General features: G+C 38.4%; 1 protein-coding gene across 2 annotated transcripts in view; it reads left to right on the top strand.

Annotated features, from left to right (window-relative positions):
* Positions 1-15,508, top strand: part of LOC145678525 (uncharacterized) — a 102,707-nt gene that overhangs the window by 37,367 nt on the left and 49,832 nt on the right. For both annotated transcript variants that reach the window (XM_081748771.1, XM_081748772.1), the window contains exons 6-7: positions 3,663-3,751; positions 6,166-6,366. In XM_081748771.1, coding sequence (XP_081604897.1) covers positions 3,663-3,751; positions 6,166-6,366 — 290 coding nt within the window. The remainder of the gene's footprint in view (positions 1-3,662; positions 3,752-6,165; positions 6,367-15,508) is intronic.

Raw genomic sequence — 15,508 nt, forward strand, 5'->3', positions numbered from 1 at the left:
CTTCAAATGTTAAAAAATATTTATTCCTTGTGCCGTAGTAGACAGTGTTACAAAATACACTGACTTAACAATACTCATGGAATACCCACCTAATATCTGGTCGGGCCCCCTTTGGTCCTTCGGAGCGAAAATACGCCGTGGAACTGATTCATGAAGTTCCTGGTACAGTTCCGAAGGCAGTTGACAATACGCAGTCTGCAGAGCGGCAGCTTATTGCGGCCTGTTCGTAGGTCGAGGATTAATACCAGAAACCAGAGTTCAACGCCATCGCAGATATGCTCAGTGCGGTTCATATCATGGCTCCGGGCTGGTTAGTTCAGTCGTTGATTCTCGTCTGTAATGCTAATACGCACAGATACTCACTTTTGCTCCTCTACATTCTAACAATTCACGGACAACATTGGAGCAATATGGCGGCGCATTGTCCTGTTTGAAAGACCACAGTGTCGTCAGGTTGTTGAAAGGCCACAAATGGATGGAGATGGTCTCCGAGCATCTGACTATACCACAGATCAGTCAACAACCAGGGATCCAACCCATGCCAGGAAAACATGACTGATACTCCACCGCCCTGGAATATGCCCTCTTGGAATGCGGAATGTATCGCTTTATGTGGTCTGCGTCCCACGGTGCCTCTCATTGACATGGTACAGTTGATACCGTAACTCATTGGACTGCATGACGTTATGATATTGTTGCAGTGTGCATCCATGGTGGTGGTAAATGCACACCGGAGTCTTCCATGACACGGGGTTAGCAGTGTCGGCTTCCGACCCAAAGGCATGCATGCTCCGACGAATTATTTACTGGGAGACACTTCTAGCGGGACAAGTGTTGAATTGGGCCGTGTTTTGTTGCACTGTTAATCTCTTGTCTCTGTTGACCATTCGTCCCAAATGTCACCGGTCTCGTTCAATGAGGGCAACGAGACTCCCGGCATGCTGTCTATTGTGGCGTGTAATGTTCCTTATTCCACTCATTCTTGGCACACTCTGGACATTGTTGAACGTGGGAGGCCGAATTCCTGTACCATATCCGAAATCGATATACCATGCGTTGGTACCCACCACCATGTCCCTTTCGAATGCTGTCAACTCACAACGACGTTGCATTTCACACAAATCACTCACACAGCCACTTCCCACAACGTTTCACACACAAGTGCAGACCTCGAGGAGCTTGAAGGGGCGTGGAACACGTGGTGTCTGCTCGTGAATCAATAACCTAATATTCCATTGAATGTATCTCAGATAATCAGATTAAGTACGTATTCAGCGAGAAGATTAGCAGAATTATATATGTAAGTCTGTGAGGAACCTTCTGTAACCTGACGTTCGCTGTTCATGTAACTAGTTACTGTGGATTCAGTAACAGCAGAAGTTACCGACTACCATTCTGCTGACGAAAATCAAAAAGTTTTCCCTTCTTTATATTTAGACAATTTTGAAATCCCTTATCTGCTTACATGTCGCTAATCACTGATATCACCTTAACACACTTTGATTTCTTTGCTCGATATTCCTATGTGTGATACAAAATTTTCTCTGACCAATTGGTGTTAATGATATTATGAATATAAGTAAATAAATTAATATTCATTATTAATGTGAAGCGTTTGAAGAGCAATCTTATTAATAAACTTAAAGGTACTCCTTTTTGCTCTTCAAACGCCAGTTCGTTCAAACAACAACATTGAACATCGAATTTTTGCTGACAATTGTCAGCATTTTCAAGACAAGGTAAGAAACTGTATTTAGGTAAGGATAGGAAAATTTAACGTTCATTATCATTTTTCGAATGATCTGTAAGAGTGTAGAGGAGCAAAAGTAAGTATTTTCAAATTTATTAATATTTAATTAGTTTATGAACATTTTAATACCTATTAAATTAAATTTTGTGTTTGTTTAAGCGAATTGAGGATGAAAAATGTAATAATATCAACCTATGTATAGAAATTGTTCATTAATATTATTTTTTGGGATTTTGAACTCAAGTAACTTACGACTTTTCGAAACTTAGAACTTGATTCTGCTTCATGAAGAGAACTGATGAATGAGGCCGAAATATTGGAGAAGTAATTTCTGTAATAGATGATTTACAAGGGTCGTTCAAGGTTGACCGGGATTTTCGCACGTAAATAATCGATGAGTAGCCGGATCACAATGAAACTTGAGGGTGACGTAATGTATTCCTTCTTGAGTAACCAGCGCCCGGCATGACGTATTTGGCACATGCGCAGCAGTTGCAGCGAACATGGCGGCAAGCAGTGTGTCTGTGACTGTAGAGCAGCGGTGTGTAATCAAATTTCTTGTGAAGGAGAAAGTTAAATCAGCTGAGATTTTCAGGAGATTGCAAGCACAGTATGGTGAACAAACGATGTCATGGACAAGAGTGTACGAATGATATGAACAGTTTCGCGAAGGACGGGAGCTAGTGACAAATGAAGCACATGGACACATTCGGTCGACTGCAGTCACACCAGTGAATATCGCACGTGTTGAGCAAATGATTATTGAGAACCGGCGAGTAACAGTGCGGGATATTGCTGCTGAGGTGAATATCAATGTTGGGAGTGTTGAGCAATCATTCACGACCACTTACGCTTCCGCAGAATCTGTGCGAAGTGGGTTCCCCGCCAGCTGACATTTGATCAGAAGTTGCCACTCATGACGGTCTGTGAACAGCTTCTGAATCGGTTTCGAGCCGAAGGAGATGAATTGTTGCAATCCATCATCACGTGTGATGAAACATAGTTGCATAATTCAATCCCAGAGACCAAAACAAGCAGCATGGAGTGGCGGCATAAAGATTCCGCGTCGCCCAAGAAAAGCAAAACGCAGCCATCTGCTGGAAAGATCATGGCAAATGTCTTCTGGGACATCAAGGGTGTTATCCATGTGGATTTTCTGGACAAAGAGAGCACAATTAATGCCCAGTATTACTCCACATTGTTAAGTGGTGCTGTACGAAAGTCCATTCGCAAGAAAAGATCTGGAATGTTATCTAGAAGTGTCATTCTTCTCCATGACAATGCCCGCCATCACACGGCCAATGTCACAACAACTTTGGCCGAAATGAGCTGGGAAATTCTGCCCCATCCCCCATACAGTCCAGATTTAGCCCCCAGTGATTATCATTTGTTTGCACCCTTTAAAGACCATCTGGAAGGGAAGAAATTCACGGCAGATGAAACACTGCGGAACGATGTCCTCCAGTGGCTACGACAACAACCAAGTTCTTTCTACGCCAAAGGAATCAGGGAGCTGCCACAATGATGGCAACGGTGCCTCGACGCGCACGGAGAATACTTTGAAAAGCTGACATAGTTTGGTGCTTCTTGTGCTATCTGCTTCCTCTGAAGAAATAAAAGTCCCGGTCAGCCTTGAACGACCCGTGTAGATAAGGTTGATATTTTTAAATAACTTGTTATTAAACCAAGTCAGTGGTCATTGGAAGTGAAAGTAAAAATCTGTAATAAATAATAATTGATTTCTAAACAATTAATTTTTGTTACATTTTCCTGGTTTAGACTAAAATTTCAAAATGAGGTAGATGTCTATTTTTACTATTATTTGTATGTTTTACATTTTAACATGAACGTAGCAGGTTAGTTCACACTAAAAGGATGAAATAAGATTTAGCATGTCTTTACTGTGTTTCAGAGAATATAAAGGAAAGGCTTTGTGAGCAGGAAAAAGAATTTAGAAAACTAAAGGAATCTCATTCAAAGCTCGAAGAGACCAAAACAAATGTAAGTTTTTTTTTTTTTTTTAAACTAAAAGTCTATACTGTTAAAACAAAGTTTGTTTGTGTAATATAGATTTTTTTCCCGTCTAATTACAACATATATTTATAAAATTTTAAAGTACTGAGTTTGGAAAATGAAATATTCCTCTCAAAACATCTCCTTGTTGAACGACAAGAAAAATTTACCAGAAAATCCTGAATCGGTTCAGAATCGTTTCTTCATATTTCAAAATTAATCAAGTGGTGGGTACGAGATTCATTGGAAACTTTCGATTTATTAGTGAATTCAACACTATGCAAGATATGATATGATTCATTTTCGTGTTATATTAAAAAATAATTAAATAAATAAATAAAGCTTCGTATAGTGAAGAATAAACGGTCCTTTGTTAATTAAGAAACTAGTGTGTTCAAAAGAAGCAACAAATATTTAAATTTGCTAAGGAATTATGTAAACGCATGTTCGTAAGAAATATATGTCAGAGAATTTGCTGTTTTTATTGTAACAGAATCAATTAATGTTGGATTGAATCAAATACCATGAAGACTCTCTTGACTGATATTTTCAGTGTTTGTTTCTTGTACCAGGGAAATTCTGGAATGATATTCTGTGTAGACACATTAACCTTTCTACCCAGAGCTAACTTGGTTACAATAACGTCTCTTTTTTGGATTTTTTTTTTTTTTTTTTTTAAGTGAAAATACTTTAGGAGAAAAGTAGATCAAGTCCTATATGTTGTTTATTGTAATAACTCGAACACCATAGAAAGCTTAACATACAAATCATTTACTTATGAACGCTATACGTTAAATACTACATAAACGAAGTTTCAAACTCACCTCTGTATCTCTTGTAATCTTCAGCGTATAATGTCATTATTGCAGTTTAAGCTTTTTAAGAAGAATAGATGCTGGTGAAGTTTATGTTACAGAAGTAACCGACATTATACATTCATATGAATTAGATTGCAAGAGGTACAACGGTAATTTTCAAAATTTGTTCGTAATAATTATAATTTAGGTTAGATCAAGAAATACGTTATGGAATAACTAAAGTACTTTATTATGGATGATGTTTGGATAATTATGGAATATTGTTGATATATTAACGAATTATATACACAGACTTATATTAACGAATTATATACACAGACTTGAGAAATGCACTGTAATACATGTACCTTTGGAAGAAAACTAAAACAATACTTTCATATTTCCTTGTCCGGGAGTTTCATGTGTCTGCCTGGTAGAATAAAATAAGCTCTCAGTAATCTGGATTAGATTTTGGAAAAAACCCGGCCTTAATCCATTCAATTAAGACGTTAGTATTTAGTATTCTAGCTAATCTTAAATTATTTATTTGAATTTACAAAATATAAAATTTAAATATTCACTTATTACAATAATTTCGGAATTTTAATTTTAATATACTGTACAGTATCTTTTTTTTTTTTTTTTTTTTTTTTTTTTTTTTTTTTTTTTTTTAAGAAAAGGAACAGTAGTGTGTTAGGGTAGATTATGATAGTTAAGAGTAGGTTACTTGAAAATATATAAAGTTTGCATTTCATTAAAAATGAAGGTTGCTCATTTCAGCCTTGTACAGTCCGCAGCAAAAACCTGCAACATGAGCAGGTAAGTTTATTGTGAAACGACGAAGTCTTTTGCTCCAAAATAAGTGTGCAGGGGAGGACGCCGAGATTTCTCCAGGCGTGATTCGTGCCACTTAGGCGTTATGTTGATTCTCTGCACTGTTAGGCGTAGTTTCACAATAAACTTACATGCTCATGTTGCAGGTTTTTTGCTGCGGACTGTACACTGCTGTAACGATCTTGCATTTGTAATTAACTAAAGACAGCACCTGAAAACAAGACATTTTGACGAAAAAGTGCATTTATTATGTTTCCTGAAAAATGTCTATTGGTGTAATCAAGTTATCTTCCCCCTCCCTCTTCTTGGTAGATGGTGGTCCATTCTAGCCATTCGTAAAGCAAAAGCTAATTACTTTGTGATCTTTCCCTTGATATTATTTCGTTGTTTGATACTGCCTTCAATGAAGTCAGTGAAGGTCGTAAACGCGAACTATTATTATTTATGCGTATATCCATGAGAAAGTGGAGTTGTAGTAAAGATACTAAGAGTTATCCGTACAATTCACCTTTAGAACAAGATATTTTAAATAGGAGAGTGAGAAAGAAAAGTATCTTAATAGAGTGTAAGTACAGGTACAGAATCTTCGTAAGAGTTGCCAAAATATTTGCCCTGTCAAGGATTGTTGTATCTTTGTTTTGAAAGAAGTGCTTGTTTCCATCATAGTTGTACTTCTATATGTGTGTATTATTGTTCTGTTACATTTTTCTTCTGATCTCTATGTATATGTGTGTTATAATTCTCTTATATTACTTCTTCTGTTCCAAACAGCTTGAACAGGAGCTTAGTATAGCGAAATCAGTGGAGACAGATCTTAAACAACAAGTTGTAATGCTGCAAAAGGGCACAACTGTAAAAAATATGCAACGAGAGCATGAGGCCGAAATTCGATCTATTCAAGAGAAGCACCAAAAAGAGAAACTTGCATTACAAGAGAAGCTTATTGCTACGGAGTTGAATCTCAAACGCAAGGTATAAATTGCTTTATCGGTATACTAGTGAGTTAATAGAAATTTTCTATTTAAATGAATGATATATTTCTTGTATAGGTAATTTTTGTACAGAACCTCTCGGGATGCAGATAAATAAATAATGGTTCTGCATTTTTCACAACGTAGGGGACCCTAAATTCATTGTACTTTCCAGTTCTGGGCTTGTATGAAACATCAACGTACAGTTTTAGTTAAGATTCGAACCGTATGTTCTTTCAACAGGAATCAAGTCCAAATCTTTTGCATGAAAGTCGAGCACGCTAACCACTTAGTAGCTCTTGCTTTCAAAAAAAGAGGTCATCTTTTGAGGAAGTTTGCCGTGACTATGTACTGACCAAATTATATTCAGTGTAGATTTCACTTTTCAGAAGATCGAAATTTTATAGACACAACCCATATGAAAATATTTCTCAAGCACATTCACTGTACAGGCTCTAAAACACCTTCATAATGCATGTTTTTGATTTTCGTGGTCTGTTTTCTATGTGTTGCATGTAATGTACCTGTTTATTGAAAAAAAAAGCAAGCAAATCACCACCTCGAAATGCTCATGTGTGTACCTGTATTAAAGTGGACGTACAGTTGCTGTACAAATTACTGATTACAGTGTATGTACAGCGCATATACATGCTATGTTTTTCACTGTTAAATGTGAACAACATACATGTAGTGTACAAGTTGCTAAAACAAGTATGGTACAGTCCATATCAGAGAACACTAAACATGTACGTAATCTGTTTAATGTACAGTTTATGTTACAAGAAAGAAAACATATGCTGTAAGATAAATATATCCGAATACTGTAGATGCATAGTACATGTTGCATGTACAATGAATGTATTGGTGATGGCAACAGTACATGTCTGTAGCTGAAACACATGCAGTTTACATGTAGCATGTGTGCTATATGTTTCAGGAATGAAACATAGCAAAACATATGTTGTAAGATAAATGTATGCGAGTACTGTACATGCACGGTACATGTGTCATGCACAGTGATGGCTACAGTCATCGGCGTAAAGCTATCTTCAACATTGAAAGGGGTAATTTGCGGTTTATATTCTGGGGGGAGATAAGACTTATGCTCAGAAATTATCACACTTCTCACCAGTGTTGAATCCAGTGTTGTAATACATAGCATGTACAGGTGCCTTTTTTTTTCACCTGGGAAACAACGAAGTTGAGGACTTAATTTATATTCACATAGGACTTTAATATTTCCCCTGTTTATTTCTTTATTTTTTATCCTCTTGGGACTTATGTCACAGATAGCTCTACAAGAGTTTTTTACAAGTCTTAATAATATAAAGGAGAAACACAAATTTTATAGATCTTAATACTGTTACTTGTAACATATATCAAATTACGACAAATTACAAGTAACATTATTAAGATCTACAAAATTTGTGTTTCTCCTTTATATTATTAAGATTTGTAAGAAATTCTTGTAGAGTTATTTGTGACATAAGTCCCAAGAGGATTATATATATATATATATATATATATATATATATATATATATATATATATATATATATATATATATATATATATATATATATATATATATATATATACTGGTATCCAAACAGATAGCATAATTACGAAAAATGGGAAAACGTGGGAACGCACAATGGGAACAGCGGCACACAGCCGTCATAGAACAATGCGATCAGAACTGACCTTGCCACACAGAAGAAAGCATACTGAAGGTCATACAAGGGCTGCTGGAGGGAGGGAAGAGAAATGCCCGAAGAAGAGATGATAACAGCACACCACACCACACCACAGTCGATTGCTGAGTCGTGTCCAAAGCAGACGTGTTGGCAATAGTGTTAGGTGGTGTTTTTTGCTCAGGCCCGTCTTTCAGATCCGGTATCTGAAAAATTAAACCCGAACGGGTTATCATCATTGCCATTTTTTTCTTTTCTTTATTCATTATCCATTATATTTCAGGAAAAGGGAAAAGGAAAACAACCACATCGCACAACACACACACACAAAAAGAAAACAAGAAACAAAAAACAATAATTTCCCTAAGTGCTATATTCATTGCATGTCTCTTAACTGCCTACCTTAGTTCCTAATTGTTTCCTATTCCTATCTTAATAATAAAAAAAAATAGTGTTAGTGCTTCGTGAAGGCTTCAACATGCCACGAGGACCCACATTAGACCCTGTCTTGCGAGGCAGGATAATCGGACGGCAGGAAGCTGGGCAAACAAACGGAGGTGTCCAGAACACTGAATGTACCACAAAGTGTGATCTCACGACTGTGGCACAGGTTCCAAACCACCGACAACATTGCACGTGCACCAATTCCGGGTCACCCAAGAGTCACAACCCCTCGACAGGACCGGTATCTATCGGTAAGAGCACGTCGGAATCGGTCGATGTCAGCACAGCAAGTGTCATCAGAGCTTGCAGCTGCGACAGGAGTACGTGTTTCAAGACCAACCATGTATCGGCGACTGCATGAGGTTGGTCTTTACACAAGACACCCCGTCGTGTGTGTCCCTCTCTCTCATGTGCAGCGCAGAGCCTGCTGAGGTAGAGCCAAGAACACATGCGCTGTACTATGGAACCATGGGGTCACGTTCTGTTCTCGAATGAGTCGCGATTCAGCTTGCAGTCTCGATTCTCGACAGACACTAATATGGAGAGAACAGGAGACGCGCGCTACAACCCGCTGAACATCATTAAAAGGGACCAATTTGGTGGTGGGGGTGTGACGATTTGGACTGGCATCATGCTGAATTGCTGTACTGACCTACACGTCTTTCAGGGTGGGACTTTGACTGCCCAGAGGTGCCGTGATGAGGTGCTGAACCCGTATGTGAGACTGTTTCGGGGTGCAGTTGGACCATCATTCATATTCATGGATGACAACGCACGTTGTCATCGGGCAGGTGTGGTGGATGAGTTTTTTTTTTTTTTTTTTTTTGGAGGAGGAAGACATTCGATGCATGCCGTGGCCTGCACGGTCCCCAGACATGAATCCCATAGAACATGTCTGGGATGCATTGGGAAGGCAGGTTGCAGCCCGACAGCCCCCACTACAATTCCGGACCTGTGTACTGCCCTTCGGGCGGAGTGCCCAAGGATACCGATAGACCTCATCAAACAAGTGATCGGAAGTATGAAACGACATTGTGCAGCTTGTGTAGCCGCGCGGGGTGACTACATGCCTTATTGATGCTCTTAATCCACCACAAATTCGTTTGTCTTCTCACCACACACATTGGGTCATTTTCAACTATGGTGAGTTTTGTGAAATAAAGGTGTTGGGACTGTGTGTTGTGTGTTTTCTTCTTCCCTTGCACACTTTTTTCATGCAGATGTCCACGTTTTGGATGCCTAGGATCAGTCAGGTATATTTGGTCCATGTGGATTAGGATTATGCTATCTTCTTGGACATCAGTATATATATACCGTCAAATGGGGTGAATAGAAACACATTTTTGACTATATGAGTATATAAGTCTGGTGATGTTAAAGATTTCGCGTATCAGATTATTCCAGCAAAAAGGTCTTAATATGCTAATGAAGTTCAGTAAACGTCACATTAATTTATCAACTCCACTTTTCTTCACCTTGATTTTTCTTAATGTTTCTATTCACCTCTATCCATGGGGTGAATAGAAACAATGACTTTATTTTCATTGTTGTTTCTTTTATACTATTGGAAAGGTAAAAAGAAACAGCGTATTTGTTGAAACGAACTATTTATTTGTTATCTGCAAGATATAAGTCAATGAGACTAGTATTACCTAAGTTACAAACGTATAAAACAATACAATGCACAATATAGGTACAAACGACCATACAGTTTTGATGATATTTGAATAAGATTTAAACCACTGAAATCACTAGGGAAACTTATTATGAGTTGAGTTGATTTTGAGGTTAACGTCCCGTTCAGCAGCGAGGCTATATGAGACGTGGACCTACTGATTAACGTGGAATCAGAACCACATGAGCTTCCACCGGGAATCGAACCCGGGTCTCCCACACCAGAGGTGCGTACGCTAACCGCTTAGCCACGAAGGAGCCCGAAACTTATCATATACTTAAAGCGTGTTGACGAACTCCTAATAAAACCCAACAGTTTCATAACAATATCCTCATGTAGTAAGAACGATTCTTCAGAAGTTTCCGAAAATTTCATTGTTTATGCCTCTCTTATAAAACACTCCCTCATATCCATCATGTTCACATTTTTGCACTTGGGTAGTGAATAGTCTCATCGAGTTTTAGCTTCTCATAAACCTTTACCACAGCAAAATCACCAGCTTTAGAAAACCATCATCTAGTTCTTGATCGTCTGGAATGTTGTCTTCTGGAGTGTTGTCTTTCTCCTCTTCCAACAATACAATGGTAGGTTGAGTTTCGTTGTGATTTGATGAAAATGCATCAGTTTCAGAAAACAAACCAAAACTCTTACCAGAAACATCTATTCGTACTCTCTTCTTCCCTTGTTTAATTTTTACATCTTCTCTCATGGTCTTGAGAAGATCCATAAGGGAACGGTTTACAGTCTGAGATGCCTTTTGCTGTTCTGTTTCTTCTCGTTTATTGTCTCTTTTTGGCAGCATCCTCAGTATTTGGTCTCGACAAAGGGGAAAAATTCCACACTTTTCAAATCCAGCCCTGATATTTTCCTCCTTCAGTTTATCACACATTTTTTTTCTTCAGAACACTTGGAAATTTGTTCTTATTGTTAGAGATTGTTGATTCATTCCTGTCCATTTTTCCGCTTCTCACGAATTTTCCACTCCTCAAGAAGTGTTTCTATTCACCCCACTAATTAAAAATCATAGCAATAACCCAGTAAAGTTAAATTTTGATTAAAAATAATTTGCAAAAGGAAAACTTTTACTATGAACGTCAGTAAATGAAACAACAAACTACAAAATAGGCATATGTTCAGATGCAACAAATATGAAAATGTCATACTTACCAAGAAAATTTGAGGGGCGCTAAAATACCGTGTAAGATTTCAGTAACACATTAATGCTACTGCCGTCTACCTCAGTGTTTCCAGCTCAGTAAAACATTTTGTCTCTGCCCTGAACACTTTATCCGTTTTAGACTATGTTAAGAAATTTCAGTTTTCTTGATTAATTTATCGTCCAGATAAATCCAAAACTAATCTGAGAGTTTTGTTTCTATTCACCCCCATGTTTCTATTCACCCCATTTGACGGTATATATATATATCGGGTACAAGTCATAATAAACCAGAAAAATATATATATTTGTATACTTTTCGAGTCCTTGTCTCGAGACACAAATTGCACTATGTGGCAACGTCGCAAATAAAGAACCATAGATTAGATCTATTAATCCATCAAATAGTTCCATCGATTTTTTCCAGATGGCAGCTAAATAACTATAAATTAATACTAGCATCACTTATTGGTGTAGCAATCGATTTAACTGCTTAATGTATTTGTAGAGTGATGCTAATTATTGCAAGTTAATCTGCGACGTTGCTACATTGTGAAATTTTGATTTCCTATAGCGGCTGAAGGAGGCCCCGGAGGGCAAGCCAGCACATAACATTCTAAATAACTATAAATTGATACTAGCATCACTTATTGGTGTAGCAATCGATTTAACTGCTTAATGTATTTGTAGAGTGATGCTAATTATTGCAAGTTAATCTGCGACGTTGCTACATTGTGAAATTTTGATTTCCTATAGCGGCTGAAGGAGGCCCCGAAGGGCAAGCCAGCACATAACATTTTCGCTTTATTTTGGCCTGTAGAATAGTGCTCTGTGGGCGCCATTTTTAAAACACCCGATATATATATATAAAATATAGGGTGTTTCAAAACAACACCGACAGCGTTTGTGAGGTGATTCCTGACACCAAGATAAGACAAAAAGTATAGACCAACCTGGGTGCACAAATGCGGAGTTATAGGCTGCCGAAAACATGAAAAAATGAACTTTAAAGGTCCACAGCTCCAAAACTATGGGACCTACCGTAGTCGGGTCAAGAATTCATTTAGGAAGTAATATGTGCACTATTCAAAAATACTTGTTTCAGAATCCTTAGGCATTCACGCAACAATTTTTGTAGAGGGAGTTTGGCTAAGGGCATATAATTTGAAGTACTCACCAATTACCTCTGTAAAAACTGTTGCAGAACTACCGCAGGATTCTGAAACTTGGATATTTGGATAGGGCACTACTAGTTCTTAAGTAAAGTCTTGACCCAACTAGGGTAGGTCCCATAGTATTGGAGCTATGGACCTTTAAAGTTCATTTTTTCATGTTTTCGGCAGCCTATAACTTCGAAAGGAAGCATTTGCGCATCCAGGTTGGTCTATACTTTTTTGTCTTATCTTGGTGTCAGGAATCACCTGCCACACGTTGTCGGTATTGTTTTGAAACACCCTGTATAATATTAAATGTTATATATACTGTTGTTTTAAAAATTGCAACATTTGTAAAACTTGCAGCCGAGAAGCTCACATGTAAGTGGAATCAGTGGTGATTTTTACCATTGATTCGTTACTGGACTATACAAATAATTACAATTTCAGAACTGTTCAGCACCTCTAACCTTGATAAATCAGTATGGCGTGAAGCCTCCTCATGCTGCAATCAGTCTCTCCATACATAATTGTATCGAATCAAATAGGCTTTGCATGTTCTCTTAAAGAATTGCCTGCCACGCTGCTTGTATTCAACTCAACAAGATACCGACATTGTCTGCTGGAGAGACTGACGAGCAGGATGTATGGGACCAACCATATCCCATATAAGGTAGATGTGTCAGGTGACCATGTATGGCAGAGAAGCAGTGTGCCCGTCGTTCCTCAAAGATGTACACATGCTGGAATATACAAATGGTTATTAAAATAATAGGAACACTGGAGTTGGAAACATTGTCAGATATCCGGGTTTGCAACAGTCAGGCGGTGACCAGAGTGCCGAGCGGTTACGTGGTGATATGTTAGGGCAAACTCGTACTACCTGAGTAATAGTAAAATGACAGTGTGTAGTGTACTGAGCAGACGATGATAGTGTAAAATGAGCGACCTCTGATTTCCAACGAGGGCAAGTTCTTGTTGCTTGGTTATGTGGTGCGAACGTGATGGAAGTGGCAAGTGTGGTAGGTGTCTCGCTAGAAACAGTGTTCAAGGTGATGATGTCGAGCAAAACTCACGGTGAACCCATATTGACGAAGAGGTGATAAGTCCCGACGAGCAATAAAGTGGATTGTTACTCAGAATCGTATTGTGGCTGCGGTTCAAGTGATTGAGAGAACTCAAGCAGCATCTCCCATAGCATGTGTTGACAATTTAGTCCGGCACAAGTTATATGACAAGGACATACGGGATCGGGTTGCACGACGACAACGCCGATAAGGCATCATCACGCTTTAGCACGACGCAAATTGTGCCGCGAACATGTTACATGGTCGCTGATGACTGGAAACGTATGAGCTATAGGATGAGACATCGTTCACCGGCCAGGTTTCAAATCATGGACCATGTTTTCGTGTGGCGGATACCAAAAAAAAGTATATGATCCACAATGTCTCCGCCCAACCATGAAACATGACGGATGCTATGGACAGAAGTATCCTGGTTTCCAGTGGATCTCGTACTGACGCTTACTAGTTGTGGCACTCCCCTTGATTATATTGCCATTTAAGGGTACCGTGTGCATCATACGGTTCAGATGTTGCTTCCGGTCAATGACGCCATATTCCAGAATGATAATACGCTCATTCACATAGCTGGAACTGTTGCTGTGTGGTTTGGTGAACATAAGTTGAACATATGTGGTCCGTTTTGGTGACACGAATCCAGCCCACATTTCCGCCTCTATCCTTTCTCATGAAACCGAGTAATGCACTACACGCAGAATGATGTAATATTCCCTTGTTACCATTCAAAACCTCTATGACTCCATTCCATGTCGCATCAGAACTCCTTTGAGGGCAAAAGGAAGTGCAACATCATATTAATCTGGTAAGTTGCACATATTTAAGGTGTTTCTATTATTTTGATAACCATGTGTACGTGGTCGGACATTGTCCTGGTGCAATATGGCGTTCAGAGTTGTTTAAAGAAATAATATGAAGCGGAAATTTTCCAGCAAGGTGTTCCTAAATTCGAACGTTTTCTACTTAGTAGGACACCAGCAACGATGTGAACACGCCCGTTGTAATCTGAAGCGTTTGTTCAAGTTCAGTTAAAACTGATGGAAGTGCGTACGTACTGCGAGTTGACACAAACAAGTCTAGACTCGTTACGTGCTTTGGCATCGAACTAACACTGGGCGCCTGCCATTCCATAGTGTGGTCACATTTCACGATCTACTAGTCTATCGTATCTATGTACAGTTTTCTTCTGTCTGTTGCTTTCACACATACATCACTGTTGTGGTGATATGCTCTGTTTGTGCATTAATTTCGCGGAAGAAGTAGAAGCCTTCCCGTAGCTCGAACAAAAACCTTGTTCGAACATAATCTTGAGTTTAGATTGAAGCTTTCTACGTCGAATAGGCATAGTGACGCTTACCTACGTACATTTTTGGTTGCTTATTTACAATTCGCTACCTAGTGCTGTTGGATCCACTGAGCATCCCAATAAATTGTAATCGTTCATACATCATACGTACATAGTCATACAAATCATGTGAGTTACGACGTATTCCCATTACTCTCTCTTAGTTGAAATTTTCACAAAAACAGCAAAGTATGCGACTTTTACCATTCATGTTGAAACGCTTTTGTAACTTTCTAACTAATAGATGACGAACACTGAAAGTACGCACGATACAAATATCAATAAGTGTACATTGTTTGAAATACTCGGAAATACTGCCTGACTGACAGTGTTGTCAGTCAAACATAAAGTTGTATTTATTCAAATAGCAGTAGTTCAAATAGTGAATATTATAAATTTCAAATCTACACACTTAACGAAATGTACAATACCACAATTATTACTTAGTATTACAAACTAAGGACGGTACAGTATCACAAACAAATGTTGGAGACCTGTACACTAGTAATAACACAAATAAGATGTATGGGGCAATGCAAATTCAAAATATACTATGGTCACGATATAAGGTATTTCGAGTAAATAGGGAAAAA

Source organism: Thermobia domestica, chromosome 2, assembly GCF_964235325.1.
Source record: "Thermobia domestica chromosome 2, izTheDome1.hap1.1, whole genome shotgun sequence".
NCBI classification, from domain to species: domain Eukaryota; kingdom Metazoa; phylum Arthropoda; class Insecta; order Zygentoma; family Lepismatidae; genus Thermobia; species Thermobia domestica.